General features: G+C 42.3%; 1 protein-coding gene across 5 annotated transcripts in view; it reads left to right on the top strand.

Annotated features, from left to right (window-relative positions):
* The window catches only part of ATP8A1 (ATPase phospholipid transporting 8A1), a 186,623-nt gene that overhangs the window by 119,910 nt on the left and 48,794 nt on the right, over positions 1-17,919 (top strand). For all 5 annotated transcript variants that reach the window (XM_019552930.1, XM_019552927.1, XM_019552929.1 and 2 more), the window contains 6 exons: positions 2,265-2,404; positions 4,701-4,839; positions 5,752-5,816; positions 10,445-10,617; positions 16,072-16,255; positions 16,350-16,460. In XM_019552930.1, the coding sequence (XP_019408475.1) occupies positions 2,265-2,404; positions 4,701-4,839; positions 5,752-5,816; positions 10,445-10,617; positions 16,072-16,255; positions 16,350-16,460 (812 nt within the window). The remainder of the gene's footprint in view (positions 1-2,264; positions 2,405-4,700; positions 4,840-5,751; positions 5,817-10,444; positions 10,618-16,071; positions 16,256-16,349; positions 16,461-17,919) is intronic.

The raw sequence follows: 17,919 nt of genomic DNA, 5'->3' as shown, positions 1-17,919 counted from the left end.
TTATGGTTTTCTCTGACAAGGCTGTTCTGCTTTTATAAATTATCTAAGAATCTTAAAAATGTATCTTTTGTAGCGAAATAACATCTAGTACATTTGGTTACATCAATCTCTACTAATAATATTTTTAGATAAAGCTATGATATACCATATATGGATTATATAATGTATGGTCTTCCCTTTATAATACCTCCTTTCAGGCCTGGTGCCATGTTTAATTGTATCACATTCCTGACTTAATTAAACATGTAGATGACTTCCTTTACTTTGCTAACTGAGCTAGTTGTCACAGCTGGAAAGGTTCATGATACAGTTGCTCAGAAACAGGGTTTGAGGCCTTCTGCTTAGCCTCTCTTCTGCAGCTTGGCTGAGGCCCCTTGATAATAATCAAGACTCCCAGGCCTAGAGATTGCAGCGATTTTTGGCTCACTCTACCAGGTACCTTGGAACCCATTTACCCAGGTTCCATTTTTAGCATTAGAACCTGGGCTGATCATCAATCAGTTGTCAGCACTGGGGTGGAGGCATGTCACCCATCCAGTTTATGGTGCCATATGGGACAACTTTGTGACAGGCTCATATTTTACATGTAACATCTTTGTGACTAGTTTACCACTTTATGGCACCAGAAATTGGCTGAACATTTATGGTACGACTAACATGTTCATTATCTGTAAATGGAATGAGTGCAAGGGGCCTTAGAAACTTCTTCCAAGGTCACAAACCAGATACTTTTCAAGGTTCCTGGCATGCCCCACTCCCAGTGGTGACAATCAGTTGATTCTCAGCATTGTTGTCAGGATCAGGTCAGCCCAGGCTCCGATGCTGAAAATGGGCTGCTGCGTGTGTGGCTTGCAAGGTTCCTGGCAGAGGGAGCCAAGGGGCTTACTCTCGTGAGAACCTTGCAACCCCCGTGTTTGGCAGTCTTGGCTGCCTTTCCCCACAGCTCCTGCAGGAGCTCCAAAGCAAGATGCACAAGCCCAGTTGTGGGGAGACCTAGAGGTTAACTGCACTGATATACTTTAGGGGTGTGCCAATACCGATGGCCAATTTTTAACAAGCCATATCAGCTGATGCTGTTCCAATTTTGATATGCAGCCGGCCAGCATAGAGAGTGGCATCCAGCTGGTAAATCTGTTGTTGGTGGGGAGGGAAGGGACTTGGAGGCGGGGACAGATCGAGGCCCCTGTGGTGACAGGGAGTGGGGCAGGGGCAGGAGCTGCACAGCCGGAGCAGAGCATGGGACAGCCGTGAGCAGCTCATCGGGAGGGAGGGGGGTGGTGCAGCTCCCACTGCTGCATGCACCCTGGGAGACCATGGGGGGGTGGGGCTTGTGCCCCCAGATCTTTTGTGCAGGGCGAGGACAAACTGCTGCTGCAGGCTGGGACTGGGGTGGTGCAGAGCTCTTCCTGGCAGGGTCTGGGACAGGGCTGTGGTCAGGTTGGGCAGTTGCGTCACTGGGAGGGAGATATGGGGTGGGCTGCAGCCACCCCAAAATTTGCCTCAGCCCCTCCTTCCCAGCACTACCACTGCCTGCCCCAAGCACAGCCTGGCCCAGCCCCTGCCAGAAAGAGCCCAGCACAGCCTCCACCCCAGCCTGCAGCTGCAGCCTACCCTTGCTCTGTGCAGATCTGGGGGCACATGCCCCCTATGCCCTCCCAGACTTCGTGCAGTGGCAGGAGACACCCCTCACCCCCATGCCACCCGGATGAGCCGCTTGCGGCTCCGTCCCACACCCTGTCCCAGTTCTCCTACACCTGCTCCAACTCCAGTCACTCCCTCACCGCTGTGGCCTCAATCTGCTCCCCCACAAGCCCTGTCCCTTGCAATGGACTTAGCAGCCGGACCCAGCTTCTCTCCATGCCACTGGGCTGTGCTCCTAGCCACCTGTGTGCTGCGTTGCAGCTATGCACATGGACAGGGCATTTATCAACCACATTATCAGCCACATCAGCCAAAAAATACTGATTGCTGATACAGTCTATTTTCTTTGTATCGGTGCCGATCTGATATGGAACTGATGCATCAGTGCACCTCTAATATACTTACATTGATACAAATATTCCTAATTTAGACAAACCACTAATATTGTCATGAAAGCTTGTATCAAGGTTCTTCAGTTACATGCGGGGGGAGGCTTTACTTTTTTTTCTTCCATTTATTCATAGTGTATTCAGGTTTTGTAAATTACATGCTTTTAGCACAACAAGGAAATGAATATCTCAAAATAACTGGTTATCATGCTTTCCACCTATTCACCATTTTAGGTCTAAGAACTCTATGTTTTGCTGTGGCTGAGATTTCAGAAAGTGATTATCAAGACTGGTTAGATGTGTATCACCGAGCTTCAACATCCATACAAAACAGAGCACTAAAGCTTGAGGAAAGTTATGAACTAATTGAAAAAGTATGTGGAATTCCATTTTTATGTATATCCTTATCATCATAATGTGAAGTTAGACATTTCAGTGACAAAATTAATTTTAATCATGTTTAATGTAGTCCTTGCATCAAAATGAAGCAAAATAAAATTTTGAACTTTGTATGTTAGGAGCTAAGCCCTGTTTTATCTTTGCAAGCCTAAGTGATGTATATAACTGTAACTTGAACAAACTATTAGGGAGGAGTATAAAAGTATTGCTTAGATATGCAGGGATAAAATTAGGAAAGCCAAAGCAGAACTGGAGTTGCAGCGAGCAAGGGATGTGAAGGGTAACGAAAGGTTTTTGCAAGTATGTCTGCAACGAGAGGAAGATCAGGGAAAGTGTGGGTCCCTTACTGAAAGGGGGAAGCAAGCTAGTGACAAATGATTCAGAAAAGGCTGAATTACTCAATCCCTTTTTCACCTTGGTCTTCACAAGCGAATTCAGCTCCCAGGCTACTGCACCAAGTAGGGGGATTAGCCAATACAATGGAGGGTAGGGCTAGGATTCAGAGAGACCGTGACCATTTGGAGAATTGAACCAAAAGAAATCTCATGAGATTCAATAAGGAAAAGAGCATAGTCTTGCACGTAGGATGGCACAGTCTCATGCACTGGTACAGGTTGGGGATCAAGTGGCTAAGCAGCAACTCTGCAAAAGGGAATCTGTACATTAGTGTACAGTATGTTGAATACGAGCCACCAATGTGCTGTCATTGTGAAGAAGGCCAATGGCATACTGGGCTGCATTAGTAGGAGCGTTGCCAGCAGACTGAGGAAAGTGATTCTTCCTCTCTGTTTGTCACTGTTGAGGCCACATCTGGAGGCATGGCCAGTTTTATGCCCAGAATTACAGAAAAGATGTGGACAAATTGAAGAGTCCAGGGGAGGGCAACAGAAATGGTTAGGGTCTTGGGGCACATGACTTGTGAAGAGAGGCTGAGGGAACTGGTCTAATTTAGTCTGGAAAAGAGAGGGGAGGGGGCAGGATTCAACAGCAGTCAGCTACCTGAAGAGTGGTTCCCAAGAGGATAGCACTAGAATGGTTCTCAGTGGCGGCAGATGACAGAACAAGGAGCAATGATCTTAAGTTGCAGCAAGGAAAGTTTAGGTTAGATATGAATAGGCTAGGCCGAATTTGATTTTTATTCTTTTTGTATCATTTTGACAGATAAATTTCAGTGTTTATTTTTAAGGATTTATTTAGATTTTTATTGATTTTTCAAGATGGTATGAAATTTGGGGGGGGAGACATTTATTAATGACAGTGTATAGTTTATTAATGACAGCTCCCTCATCTGTTTTGTCACTTCCTCTTCCTGTATTCCCAGACCCCTGGGGTTTCTAGGAGTTGCAGTCCAAACTACAGTCAACAAGGTTCTATAGGACTTCTGCCCCTGTTGTCATACAGTCCATCAGCCGTCATTTTTCTTACATTCCCTTTCTATAAATTTCACCTATTAATGATGGAAGTATTTTTTCACCAGTCTCTGAGTGTGAGGTGAAATCAACATTTATTAACATTTAGTGACTGAAAAATTAAATTCTGCCAAGCCTACTAGAAATGAGGAAAAAAATTCTCGCTAGAAGGGTAATAAAGCACTAAAACAGGTTACCTAGAAGAGGTAGTGAAATCTCCACCCTCAGAGGGTTTTAAAGCCCAGCTAGATAGTTTTGGGTGGAATGATAGAGTTGGGGATGGTCCTGCTTTGAGCAGGAGGTTGGACTGGATGACCTCCTGAGGTCTCATCCAGTCCCAATTTTCTATGATCCTATGTAACTGCAATTTTTGACACTTAGGCATCATTTAATTTCTTCATAGCTGTGCTCATTCTGAGTATCATTTATGAGCAGACTCAGAAGGCTGCACTAGGGTTGTGTAAGGACTGAAGGAGAATAGGATTGTCCAGCCATATATATAACACATTGTACATTCTGAAACATTTTTGCAGAAAAATCGTGACTGGATTCAGTGTGATTTAAACCAAGCCAATTCAAACAAAAACATTTTAACAGTACAGTGGATTAAGTTGGAATAATTCCCAAGAGAACTGGTAGATTCTGAACTCTTGAAGGCTTCTAATTCAATGTGGCTGAATTTCTGGAGGATTGACTTTAGTCAAACTCATGTTATTGGTCTCAGTAGATAAATCAGTTATAAGGTGAAATGTGTACCTCATGTTACATAGGATTCAGTTCCTTATGTTGCAGAGTTTTCAGACTGTTCAATAAGAGCACTAAAGGGTTAAAATTTAATTCTTTTAATAATGTGTTTTCACAGAATCTTCAGTTGCTTGGAGCTACAGCCATTGAAGACAAGCTACAAGATAAAGTGCCTGAAACCATTGAAACTCTAATGAAAGCAGATATAAAAATTTGGATTCTTACTGGGGATAAACAAGAGACTGCTATCAACATTGGTACTGTATTTGATTTTGAATTATATTTAAATTCATTTTTTTTATTTTTTTTAAGTTATTGACCTAAGCTGCAGAACATGAAAGCATTGGACATATTTTCAGATGAGATAGCATTACCACAAGGATATATGCTCAAATAGCAATCCACAGCTGAAGTGCTAGCTAAAATGCTCAAGACTAATTTTTTTTTTTTAATCCATTGCAGCAACAGCAGCAAAAAAAAATAAGATTAGATATGAATAGGCTTGGCCGAATTTGATTTTTATTCTTCTTTTTTTTTAATTTTGACAGATAATTTCAGTGTTTGTTTTTAAGCATTTATTTAGATTTTTATTGATTTCCCCCCCCCCCCCCAAGATTGTATGAAATTGGAGATGTGGAAGGGAAGACATTTATTAATGGTGGTGTATAGTTTATTAATGACAGCTCCCTCATCTATTTTGTCACTTCCTCTTCCTTTATTCCCAGTCCCCTGGGGTTTCTAGGAGTTGCAGTCCAAACTACAGTCAGCAGCAGCAAATGTATATGTATATGTAATATTAGGCCACATTTCTCTAAGTAATACACACTTATATACAGTACATTGACATGTGTCCACCATAAAAGTACAAATTTCTGATGGGTTTGCACAAGAATTAACACATTTGAGCTGTCTTGTTATATGTGCCAACAGATACCTTGATTGCATGTTCCCATTGTGTTTTATATTTGAAAGTTATAGAATCTGCGATCACTTATGTACAGCTACATGCTTCTGATAATTCTGGCATTATAAGCTGTACTAACATGTCAGAAGTTTTATAATTGACCTCACTAGGAGCAGAGTTAAGCCAGCAATTTGGTGTTTTGTTTTGTTTTTATTAATTTTTTTTTTTTTTGTGGAACAGTTTTGATAACACGTATTTTTAACAGGTCACTCGTGTAAACTTTTGAAGAAGAATATGGGCCTGATAGTAATAAATGAAGGTTCTCTTGATGTAAGTAAAATTTGCAACCTTTTTAAACGACATAACTACACCCTGCAACGAAATAGCTTTACTTTGTTTAAAATATTCAGATATCTACAAAACAGTTAATCTTTTTGTGAAACAAGTAACTAATAGCATCCATTACCATGTTGTGATGCAGTAAAATCTATTAGGAGCCATTGTAATTAAAAGAGTTGAACGTGTGGTGGCTTTTTTAAATTAGCAAAAATAATTTCCTGAATATTATATGTTGGAAAAGTAATACAGTAAAAACATTGAGCCGTAATTCCAATTGTCTTTATTAAGTTTTATTTCATTAATCTCAAACAAAGGTCATTCTGAATTCCAACCTTATCCCCAAGCACATCTGCTGCACCACCCATCTTAGAATCATAGAAAATTAAGGTTGGGAGGGATCTCAGGAGGTTATCTAGTCCAGTCTCCTGCTCAAAGCAGGACCATCCCCAACTAGATCATTCCAGCTAAGGCTTTGTCAAGCTGGGTCTTAAAAAACCTCCAAGGATTGAGATTCAACCACCTCTTCAGATAACTTGTTCCAGTGAGAGAGTTTTTCCTAATATCCAACCTAAATCTCCCTTGCTGCAACTTGAGACCATTCTTCCTTGTTCTGTCATCTGTCACCACTGAGAACAGTCTAGCTTCATCCTCTTTGGAACTGCCCTTCAGATAGTTAAAGGCTGCTATCAAACCCCATCTCAGTCTTCCTCTCCAAACTCAATGAACCCAGTTCCCTCAGCCTCTTCCCATAAGTCATGTGCCCCAGCCCCTGAACCATTTTGCTGATTGCACCGTTGTTCTCCACTGGACTCTTTCCAACTTGTCTACATCATTTCTGTAGTGGGGAGCCCAAAACTGGACACAGTACTTCAGATGTGGCCTAACCATTGCAGAAAAGAGCACAATAATTACTTCCCTCAATCGGTAGGCAGCGCTCCTACTGATGCAGCCCAGTATGCTGTTAGCCTTCTTGGCAGCAAGGGTACACTGTTGACTGATATCCAGCTTACTGTCCACTGCAACCCCCAAGTCCTTTTCTGCAAAGCTGCTGCTTAGCCAGTCAGTCCCCAAACTGTAGCTGTGCGTGGGCTTCTTCTGTCCTAAGTGGAGGACTTTGCACTTGTCCTTGTTGAACCTCATGAGATTTCTTTTGGCCCAGTCCTCCAATTTGTCTAGGCCACTCTGAATCCTAGCTTTACCCTCCAGTGCATCTACTACACCCCCCAGCTTGGTGTCATTCACAAACTTGCTGGGGGTACAGTCCATCCCGTCTTCCAGATTGTTAATGAAGATATTGAACAAAACCGTCCCCAGGCCCAACCTCTGGGACACTCTACTTGACACCAGCTGCCTGCTAGATATTGAGCCATTGATTACTACCCATTGAGCCTGACAATCCAGCCAGCTTTCTGTCCACCTTACAGTCTATTCATCCAATCCATACTTCTTTAGCTTGCTTGCTGTGGGAGACTGTATGAAAAGCCTTGCTAAAGTCAAGGTATGTTATGTCCACTGCTTTCCCTGCATTCACAGAGCTAGGTATCTCATCCCAGAAGGCAATCAGGTTGGTCAGGCATGATGTGCCCTTGGTTAACCTATGTTGACTGTTCCTAATCACCTTCTCCTCCAAGGCTAGGGACAGACATTATACATAAACTGTAGTAAGTGAACAGAAACTGGTTTAAACTTATCATAGAATCAATGAGAAGGGACCAAGACAGATCATCTAGTCCGACCCCCTGCCATGGGCAGGAAGGAGCACTGGGGGTGGGAGGGGTCATAAGACCCCAGCCAGGTGCCTATCCTGTCTCCTCTTGAAGATCTCCAGGGAAGGTGAGAGCACCACCTCTCTGGGAAGCCTGTTCCAGGCTCTGACCACCCTTACAGTGAAGTAGTTCTTCCTAATATCTAACCTAAACCTATCCTCTCTCAACTTGTGGCCATTGTTCCTGGTGACTCCAAGGGGGGCCCTGGTTAACAGACTTTCCCCGAGTCCCTGCTGGTGGTCCCTGATAAAGTTGTAGGCAGCCACAAGATCCCCCCTCAGTCTCCTCTTGCGGAGACTGAAGAGATTCAGGTCCCTCAGCCTCTCCTCATAGGGCTGGCCACGGAGGCCCTCAACCATACGAGTGGCCCTCTTCTGGACCCTCTCCAGGTTCTCCACATCCTTCTTGAAGTGCAGTGCCCAGAACTGGACACATTACTCCAGCTGCGGCCTGACCAGCGCCGCATAGAGAGGGAGCAACACCTCTCTGGACCTGTTAGTGATGCCCCTGTTGATGCAGGACGGGGTGCGGTTGGCTCTGCCTATTGCTTCATCGTATTGGCGACTCGTATTCATCCTGGAGTCAATCCTGACTCCAGCGTGTAATAGAACAGATGTTCAGTGCACATAAACCAATTTGAAAATGGCTGAAACTGATTTGAGATAAACTTGGTTGAATGTAGTATCAGACTTAACTGATTTGGATCAAACCAGTTTATGCAACATTTGTCCTAGACCCCTTGCTGGTTTAAGGTGAGCCAGACTCCCCCAGCATCCTGGCATGCTCTCTGGGCTGGGCAAGGCTCTCTGTTCCACAGCAGAGCTGGCCCCTCCCCTCTGCTCCCTGGCTGGAGCTCTGGCAGAGACTGCAGGTACAGCAGGGTCTGCCTGGCTTCCACCCTGCCCTACCTCCCCTTTGCTGGTCGCTGCTCAAGCACAAATCCCTACCTCCCTTCCTCCCTTCTCCCATAGCACAGACCCCAGCCCCATGGATCTTAGGCATGTGGTATGCTAGCTATTACCAAGAGGTGTCTGTGTGTGCATGCGTCTCCAGTGTCACTGGGACAGGCAGACAGAACAGTGACCACTTAGGGCTTTTTGGAGCTAATCAGCAGGTCAACTGGTAAGCTATAAACACTGTTATCCCCTTGCTGGTTTGCTTGCCTGTCAGTTTGCTGCAGACAGTATAAAGAAGCAGGGGGGAGATTGAAAACTTCCGTGTCATCAACAGATGCATGCGCTGCACACGCACCCCCTACCTCACAGTGCTAGTCTGGCAACTCTCCCACCCCTTAAGCAGCAAGTAGGGGGAAAAGCCTGGGATGGTGCAGGCAGACCTCCCTAATCAACACGTCCTTCTGGGGCCTGGCCACACACCCGCCTCATCTCAGCTCTGTGAAAGGGAAGGGAAGGCTGCTCTAGTGCCCCCTGGCTTCTAGCCTGAGCCACTGCAGGCATATGCCTTAATTTCCTCAGTCCAGAGAAAATGTCTGTCCAGTTAAAATGCAGTTCAGCCTAGCCAGGTTAGACTAACCTGCAAAAGTTAAATCAATTCAGGCTCAGGCTTTTTGAATGTCTGTCCCTAGCGCAAGTGCTTAGAAATGGATTCTTTGAAGACCTGCTCCATGATTTTTTTTTTCTGAGGACTGTAGTTCCCTGCATCCTCCTCCTTCCCTTTTCTTAAAGATGGGCACTAAATTTGCCCTTTTTGCAGTTCTCCAGGACCTCCCCCAATTGCCACAGGTTTTCAAAGATAATAGCCAGTGGCTCTCCAGTCGCATCAGCCAACTCCCTTAGCACCCTTGGATGCATTGAATCCAGGTCCCTGGACTTGTACACATCCAGTTTTTCTAAATAGTTCTTAACCTGTTCTTTCCACACTGAGGGCTACTGCTCTCCTCCCCAAACTATGCTGCCTGGTGCAGTGGTCTGGGAGCTGACCCTGCCTGTGAAGACCGAAATAAAACAGGCATTGAGTACTTCAGCCTTTTCCTCATCATCTGTCACCAGGTTGCCTCCCCCATTCAGTAAGAGACCCACACTTTCCTTAACCTTCCTCCTGTTGCTAACATACTTGTAGAAATCCTCTTGTTATCCTTCAGTGCCATCCAGGCTGTAAGTCCAATTGCACTTTGGCCTTCTTGACTTCATCCCTGTATGTCTCTTATACTCCTTTCAGATTTTGTCTAAGCTTCCACTTCTTGTAATCTTCCTTTCTGTGTTTAAGTGCACTAAAGAGTTCTCTGATAAGTCAAGCTGGTCTCTTGCCACATCTTGGTGTCATCCACAGTTTTATGACTCATGCATTCAGTTCCATCTTCCAGTTCATTAACGAGGATATTAAATAACTAGCAAATTGCCCATCAAGAATGATTGGGGGTGGGGAGTGGGCAGGGACAGAGGTCTGTGTCTGCCCCCTACACCTTGGACCAGGGGTGCTCCCCATCTCCCCCCACTGCTTCAGGCCAGGGCCTGAGCCGTTTCCTCCCTCCCCTTCGGGCTGGGGTCTGAGCCATTCGCTGCCACCGCTTTGGGCCTAGGCCTGAGCTGTTTCCCCCCTCCCCTTTAGGCCAAGCCCGGAGCTGCTCCCTACCTCCCTCCTGCTGCTTCAGGCCAGGGTCTGTGGCCGTGGCTGTGGTGGGGTGCAGCCACCAATAACCCCCCCTCCCCCTACCTCTCCCCTCCTCCCCTGTTCCACATCATTTCCCCTCCCTGCCAGCTGTTGTTGGTGTGAGAGTGAGGAGGCACCGGCCCATGGCTCCAAGAAGCAGACCCAGGGAGATGAGTGCCGCTGGGAACAGCAAATAGAAATAAAAATCGTTAAAATCTATCATTTATTTTTTTTATACAACAGGGAACAAGAGAGATCCTAAGCCATCACTGCAGTAATCTTGGTGATGCTTTGAGGAAGGAAAATGACTTTGCTCTTATAATTGATGGCAAAACATTGAAGTATGCTTTGACATTTGGAGTAAGACAATATTTCCTGGATTTGGCTTTGTCATGCAAAGCTGTTATTTGTTGCAGGTAAGATCTGAAGGGAGGGGAAAGGTGTTACCCAGCCAGAATTTAAAATACTAATCTTTGACCAGACTTGTTTCCTACTCCAATCAAGTTTAATATATGTTTTCCAGTCTTGGAGAAAAGACCACATGCAATATAAAAAGTTCAGAGCTAAAATTATATATTCCTTTAGTAAATGTGTACAACAAGACAAGAAAAGTAGTAGTGCAAGATCTCACCAAAAGATAGATACAACAAGATTGAAGCCCTAATTGACACAATACTGTCTATTCACCCATACCAGCAATTCCCATGTATTTTTTGCACAGAGATCACCTTTTGAGCAAGAATATATATGAATAAGGCTTCTCCATTGAGGTGAAGATTACACTCAACAGGAAGCACTATAGAAAGTAAAAATACTAGGGCTGTGAGAAATGGCACCATTTCATTTCAACTTCTGTTTTGCCATTTCGAAGGGACAGTGTTTCATTTTGTTTCGTTTCGAAGCACTGTTCCGTTTCGTTTCGTCAACTGTTTTGCTGTTTGATGTGTTTCGCTCATAGACTATAATGGGGAATCATGAAAATGCCTATAACTTTGTCATGTCTTGCCTAATTTGGATGAAAATTGCAGGGATGGTAGCCCCTTCTGAGGCTATGATGCCTGCCAAGTTTCAAGGAGATTGGTGCAGGGGTTTCTGGGAAACTGCACCTCAAACTGCTAAAAGCAAAACTTGCATCACTTGCCAGCAGCAGCATCCTCTTGTCATCCCGCGTGCAGATCTGGGGGCCCGCATCCCCGGACGGGATGTGGGGTTGTGCTGTACTCCTGCCAGGGGTACGGGCCTCTGGATCTGCACGCAGGATGACAGGAGGGTGCCGCTGCTGCCTGGGACTGGCACAGCCCACACCGAGCACCAGAAAGACTGCCTGAGGCCAGCGGCAGCCATGGCAGCTTCCTGTCATCCCGCATGCAGGTCTGGGGGCCTGCACCCCCCGAGAGGAGTCCAGCAGCACTGGGAGAGCAGGTTGAGTTCCATGGGGCTGGTGGGGCTGCTCGGAGTGCAGCCCTGGTGAGGGCAGCCCAGCTGCTAGAGGCTCTGCAGCCCCATGGAGCTGAGGCGGAGGAGAGCCACTGGCCAGGGCTGCACTCGGAGCAGCTCTGCCACTGGCTCTCCCACCGCCTCCTGCCACCAAGCTGAGCTCTGTGAGGCTGGCAGAGCCACTCAGAGTGCAGTTGTGGCTCTACCTCGCCTCCCGCCACTGCTTTGAAACTTGAAACGTTTTGAAACTTTCGAAATATTTCAAGTGCCCTCGTTTCATTTTGCGGCCTTTTGTTTCATTTCGATTTCGCTGTTTCAAGCATGAAACGCATCAAAACAGCTTCGAAACGAAACACCCATTGAAATTTCACACGGCCCTAAAAAATAGCATCCTGAGAATTTGGTTACTTAAGTTGGTGGAAACAGAAGATCAACTTTTTATTAGGATCTTTTCAAATTTATTTCTCAAATTCCTAAGCACAAATACCCTTCTGTTAGGACTTCACATTTTCTGTACCAAGGGGACTGGTTCAAGGTCTAGAAGCTTCAACACACAAATCTACATATGATGATAACAGTTTGGCTTCACTTGCAAGACTTTCAGGATCATCTAAAGAGAGACTATATCCAGCTTCATGTATGTATGTATGTATGTCGAGCGAAATTAAAAGGCACAAAAGCTAGTACCTAGACCAGTGATTTTTCAGCCAGAGTTCTCTGGTACCCTAGAGTGCTATGAAGTCTTTTTAAGGGTACAGTGGGTTAGATGTGCAAACACCTGCATACAAATCACAGGATACACCCAGAGATTTCACGTAGAAATCTGTGGAGAAGTGGGGAGGGGAAGCACTTTAATTACACTCTCACTAAGCACCAGGAGAGTCTCATATATCAGTGTCCCCAGCTTCAAAATGAAAGTGGGAGCTCTTTATTTAAAACACACCAAATGAGCTTAGTTAAGGCAGTCCTGCCACCATTTTGAAGGGGATGTTGATGCATGAGACGCAGAGGCTGGCTGGAGCACAGAAATTACCACGCTCCAGCAGGCTCAATTAATTGCAAATGCAGCTTTGTCGGAGAAGCCCCCTGGCTCGTGTATAGGTTGGCGTATAGATTTGTGGTATTTCTGAGTTCTTTGCAACAGAAGACTTGCTCTGTTATTTTTCCAGTCACAAAATGAGTGAAATTTCAGAGCTAACATTTTTCCAGCTCTCGTGATTCCAGTTTTCAAGTTGAAAATCACTGGCCTAGGAACATTGGCCTTATCCTCTTCTACTGGACATATTGGCCTTGTCCTATATACATACAGACAAATAATGTATATCCCATCTTAGGGAAAACATTGTGCATTCTGTATGTGGATGATTGGCACAAAAGGAATGTTGAATGGTGAAGTAGATTGACCAAGCTGTCTCTGAACAGATAATTCTGGGTTTTTCTTGGTTTTCATTAGGAGCAAGCTACTAACGTTTCTGTGGCTTTCTCCTCGCTTTCCGGGCTGCTTTTTGCTTCTCTTTCACATATTCATGTGCATCTGCATTCCAGTCAGTTTCAGAGAAACCTGCTGATCTCCTTTACACAGTTTCTACTCTACTCATGACATGCTGGTCTATGACTTGTGGTAGATTTTTACTGGTTCTGCTTTCAAGAACAAAAACTTGTCCCTTGTTTATGTTGAATGAAAGCTAACTTGGCACAGTCATCAGTGTCAGCAAAGTCTGTGATTACCAGCAACGACAAACACACTTACTGGTGTTTACCAGCAAACTCCAACATAACACTATTTTAAAACGAGTGCCAAAGTGTCACCATTGATAATATCAGCATGTATGTTTAATGAAAAGCAGTGAGCAACTGAATTGTACATCACCTGATCTTTCTCATTTATCTCTAAATTTTTAGTGTGACTAATACGACTAAATATTATACTAATCACTTGACTAAGTATTATAGTTCTAATAATAATAATATGACTAAATAATATATTTTGATTGAAAAAATATGAGTTATACCAGTAAACAGTCCAGAGTTCTTCCAAAAATAAAATTAAAAAAAATTGATAGATTAAAAAATAGTTTGTAATTTTAATCAGTACAGTTCTTTCCATCATATGAAATGGGCTCCAAGGGAAGGTGCTCCAGGGCAAGGAGGATAAAGAAATTAAAACAAACATCATGTATTTTTTGTCTTGCTAGGAATGCCAGATATTACTTAAGTATTAAAATTTAGATGTTAGGATCTGCAGGATTGGGCTTTTTGGTTGGGGAAGGAGTAAAATATGTCCAATACCTCTAGAAATAAAAAGTTCATGAGAGAGAAGCTGCTATTTTTTTTCTCAATAGTGTCATTTTTTTTTTTTAATTGCCTTTTGACGTGTATTTAACAATGCTGTGGGGGTTAATCTAAGTATCTAATATTTTCTGTGAGGAAGTTTAAAAAAAAAAAAAAATACAAGAAGTGTAATATAGGTCTTCTGTGAAACTAAACTACTAATTACCTATAGTTCTGCTGTAGATCTTCCACATCAGTCTGACCCATGACGGTACTTTCTGGCCTTGGGTAAAGACATGCACCAACTGTATGCCGGCATAGTACCACTTTACCCCAGTGTAAAAATGGAATGGACATGTGACATACAGCCTTTATGCTAGTGTAAGCCATTCTACTCTTGTGTAAAGTTACCCAGCAAAAGAGCTACACTACTACAGTAACTACGCAGTTGCTGCTGTTCTAGGTTGAGAGACAAGAGAACATTTTATTCCCTACATGTACCAACATTTTGTATTGACAGAGGACTTGACTAATACAAGTAGTCGCAAAGGATGTATTTCTTCGGTAGCAATTAGTTTTCTCTTCATCACCACTATTAATGTGACTCTTTCTTGCAGATTAACCACCATAATGGTTGGGGATCTACCTAAATCGTGCTGAGGCAAAAGAAAAATCATGGGCTGCTCATGGCACCATTTTTGTGGTCTTTTCACAGCATCTCCCCTCCCCCCTGCCACTGATTGGCCAAGGGACCCCAGTGGCCATCAGCCCTGCCCCTCATAATAATTAGTGGAGAGTGATACGGCTGCATGATGGGGATCAGCGGGAGGGGGAATGACTGCTGCTGTCTTTGCTGCTCCCCTTCATGCCATGACTCCCCGCTCCCCTGGCAGGCTGCGAGGCTGGGCTGCAGCGACCCTAAGGAATTGGGAACCGGAATTTTATTTTTAGATTTTTTTTTTCTGGCAATTCCGGGCCAAAATCACAGGGATTACCATTTTTATAGGGTTTGCAGAAACTGTTTTTTGCAAATAGGGTAGATCCCTAATAATGTCCACTGTCCTGTTTACCAGATTATCTCAGATTGTTTTTAATAGGAGATCTGACCTGCCACAAATATCATTAATGGCTATGAAGACTTCATTTTCCCATATGAACATGAATTAGATTTTTTTTAAGGGCATTTCACCATATTCTTGGAAATAGTAGCCCAAGGAACTGAGCTTTCAAGGCATTCTACAGAGCTATATCCTTTAGGACTGCCCACAAGCCCTGTCATGGCACTTAACTTTGGAAACTCATGTTATTCTGGAAGTGCAGTTACTTAGACTAGTCATTTTACTTCTTTGCTGGGTTTATGAAAGCAGCCCATGTTCAATCTGGGGTGTACAATTATCTCTTCTCTCACAAGTAGGAATATACAAAGGTCCTTGAAGAAGGGTTATTTGCAAGTAATTCACATGTATACCTTCCCTTTTATGTTCAAGTTCTCCATATATCTGAGGCTCTTTGGTTCAAGTGAGGAAACTAAGAAAGTTGAGATCTGCAATACCTTTGGTAACCTTGAGTGCTAAGCTTTTGGCACCACAAGGAAGTACACATAGAGCCTGAAATTACACAGCTTCTTGCATAATTGTAGAACCTAAAGATGCCATTTCTATTAGCATGAATATACAAAACCAGTTCTTGAAAAAACAAAGTTCCTGATTGATAACCTTTAAATTTGCTTATTGCCAGCCTGTTTTATCTTTCAAATCTTTTCTTGCTCCATATAAGGGAACAAGAAAAGATGTTCCCTTATATTGGTATGGAGGTAGCTAAAGCTGTTTTATGTCTTTGCTTGTGTATATGAGAGAGACCTGATTTGTGTTAGTACTTCTGCTCTCTGACTTATCTTTTTTGTTTTCTGAGTCTAAGGTATTAAATATACAAACTTAATCTACATTTCTGTACTTCATAACAGATATTTTAGTACTTAATAGTATTTGTTGTTTGTAAAGCCCTGGATTCACAGACTATCTGATTTATGATCTAAGCTTGTATCCGTGAGAGAGAGAATAATGACAAATGTGAGGTGTAACTTATTTGTTTTGCCTTATATATGCATTTAATGTCTTGTATATTCAGATTTCGTGTATCAAGCTGTTTTCATTCTTTTAAAGGGTGTCTCCTCTTCAGAAATCTGAAGTTGTAGAAATGGTTAAAAAACAGGTTAAAGTAGTAACACTAGCAATTGGGGATGGAGCAAATGATGTTAGTATGATACAGACGGCGCACGTTGGTGTTGGTATTAGCGGAAATGAAGGGCTACAGGCAGCTAATTCTTCAGATTACTCAATCGCGCAGGTAAATGATGATACTGTGAAGCTTTAAAAATATAATTAAATCAGATAGCATTGATCAACATGTAGTCCTAAATATATTTTTCTTTGCCTTTTAGTTCAAGTATCTGAAGAACTTGTTGTTGGTTCATGGTGCTTGGAACTATAACAGGATAGCTAAATGCATCTTATACTGTTTCTACAAGAATATCGTCCTTTATATTATTGAGGTAATGGTATATTAGGTATTTATAGTTTCTCTTAATTATTTAAGCTTTTTCATGATATGGTCTGACTTTCTGAAAGAGTTTGCAAACTATTTGAAAATGATCGCTCTAGTAAATAAATATTTCCTAGTAATATTATATATCTTATACTTTGTTTAATCATTCCTATCTAATTTCATTATGAAAAAATAAACTACCTATAGAAATCCCCTGCATCTATTTGATTGTTGTCATTGCACAATTCCTACAGCTTATTAAAACTGTTTTTGTAGATGAACTACTATTTTTCTCAGAAATAAAATTAATCGTTCAACACATGCTTTAAACGTTTTGCTAAATCAGGGTCTAACTAAATACTGTCTAATCTACATACAGGCCACAATTCTGAAAAACACTTAAGCATGTGTTTAGGACTGTCTCTATTCAGAAAGGCACTTAAGCATATTTTTAACTTGAAGAGCAAGTGCACACCCTTTTTTTGGTTTTTGTTTTTTTTGTTTTTTTTTACATAGGATTCCTACTTCTCTTGGCCCTGTTTAGGAAAGCATCCATCTTAACAACAGAGCTGTGCATGTTTTCCTGAATGGGCTCCTGTGAAAAAAATAGTTCATGATCATGTGGATGCATAATGATACAGCTTATTTACATCTGATAGGGAAGCTTATGTTTGCAAATGCTGAAGACGGGCACTCATGGAAATGGAAGCACTTTGCTTCTCAACTTTGCCATTTGTAACATTTTTCTGTAGAGTATTAAAAACTCTGTCCCCCTCCTAATCCTGTCTGATTTTCACAGCTTTCTTTCAGTCTTTTCATGTTCTTTAAAATGGAAGCAAAACCAGCAATACTTACTTAATTCAGACTTCAAATATTTAGAGTTTATTTGGGTTCAAATTTAGTTAAAAGCTCCAGTAATATTTTTATATACATAAAATATGAATTGGCACTATTTTAATAAAGAATAAGGATCTTAAAAACAACATCTAGACATAGAAATATGTTCTGGTGATCAGCATTTAAAGAGATCATGCAACTTAATTTGATACGTAATTTTATGTTCTTCAGTTTTGAAAATTTTCCACAAGTTCTGTTTTTACAAAAGGCAGCATTTACTTTCTTTGATAGTCCTTTTCACAAATCCTACCAGAAATGGTTTTTTCCAGTTTTTTATTTTAAATTTTATTTTAATTTAATACAGCATTCATCTTCAGCATAATTGAGTTTCTATTCCACATATGTATTTTAAAAAGGAGAAAAAAGGGAACAAAGAATGAAAACTTCAGAGACTGAAAAGTAGGAGGAGGGTAAGAATGAAAAAAAGTATAAATTAAATATAGCCTTATTTACAATATCCATATACAATATTTTTAAACTATTACGGTTGCAAAATGAAGCAGTGGTCAATATCAACAGCACTTCATATACTTAGGTGCTTTCATATTAAGTTTTTCTAAAAATTAGGT

The sequence above is a fragment of the Crocodylus porosus genome, unplaced genomic scaffold (assembly GCF_001723895.1).
Source record: "Crocodylus porosus isolate Cpor-Errol unplaced genomic scaffold, CroPor_comp1, whole genome shotgun sequence".
NCBI lineage: Eukaryota > Metazoa > Chordata > Crocodylia > Crocodylidae > Crocodylus > Crocodylus porosus.
This window is presented reverse-complemented; position numbering and strand designations above follow the sequence as displayed.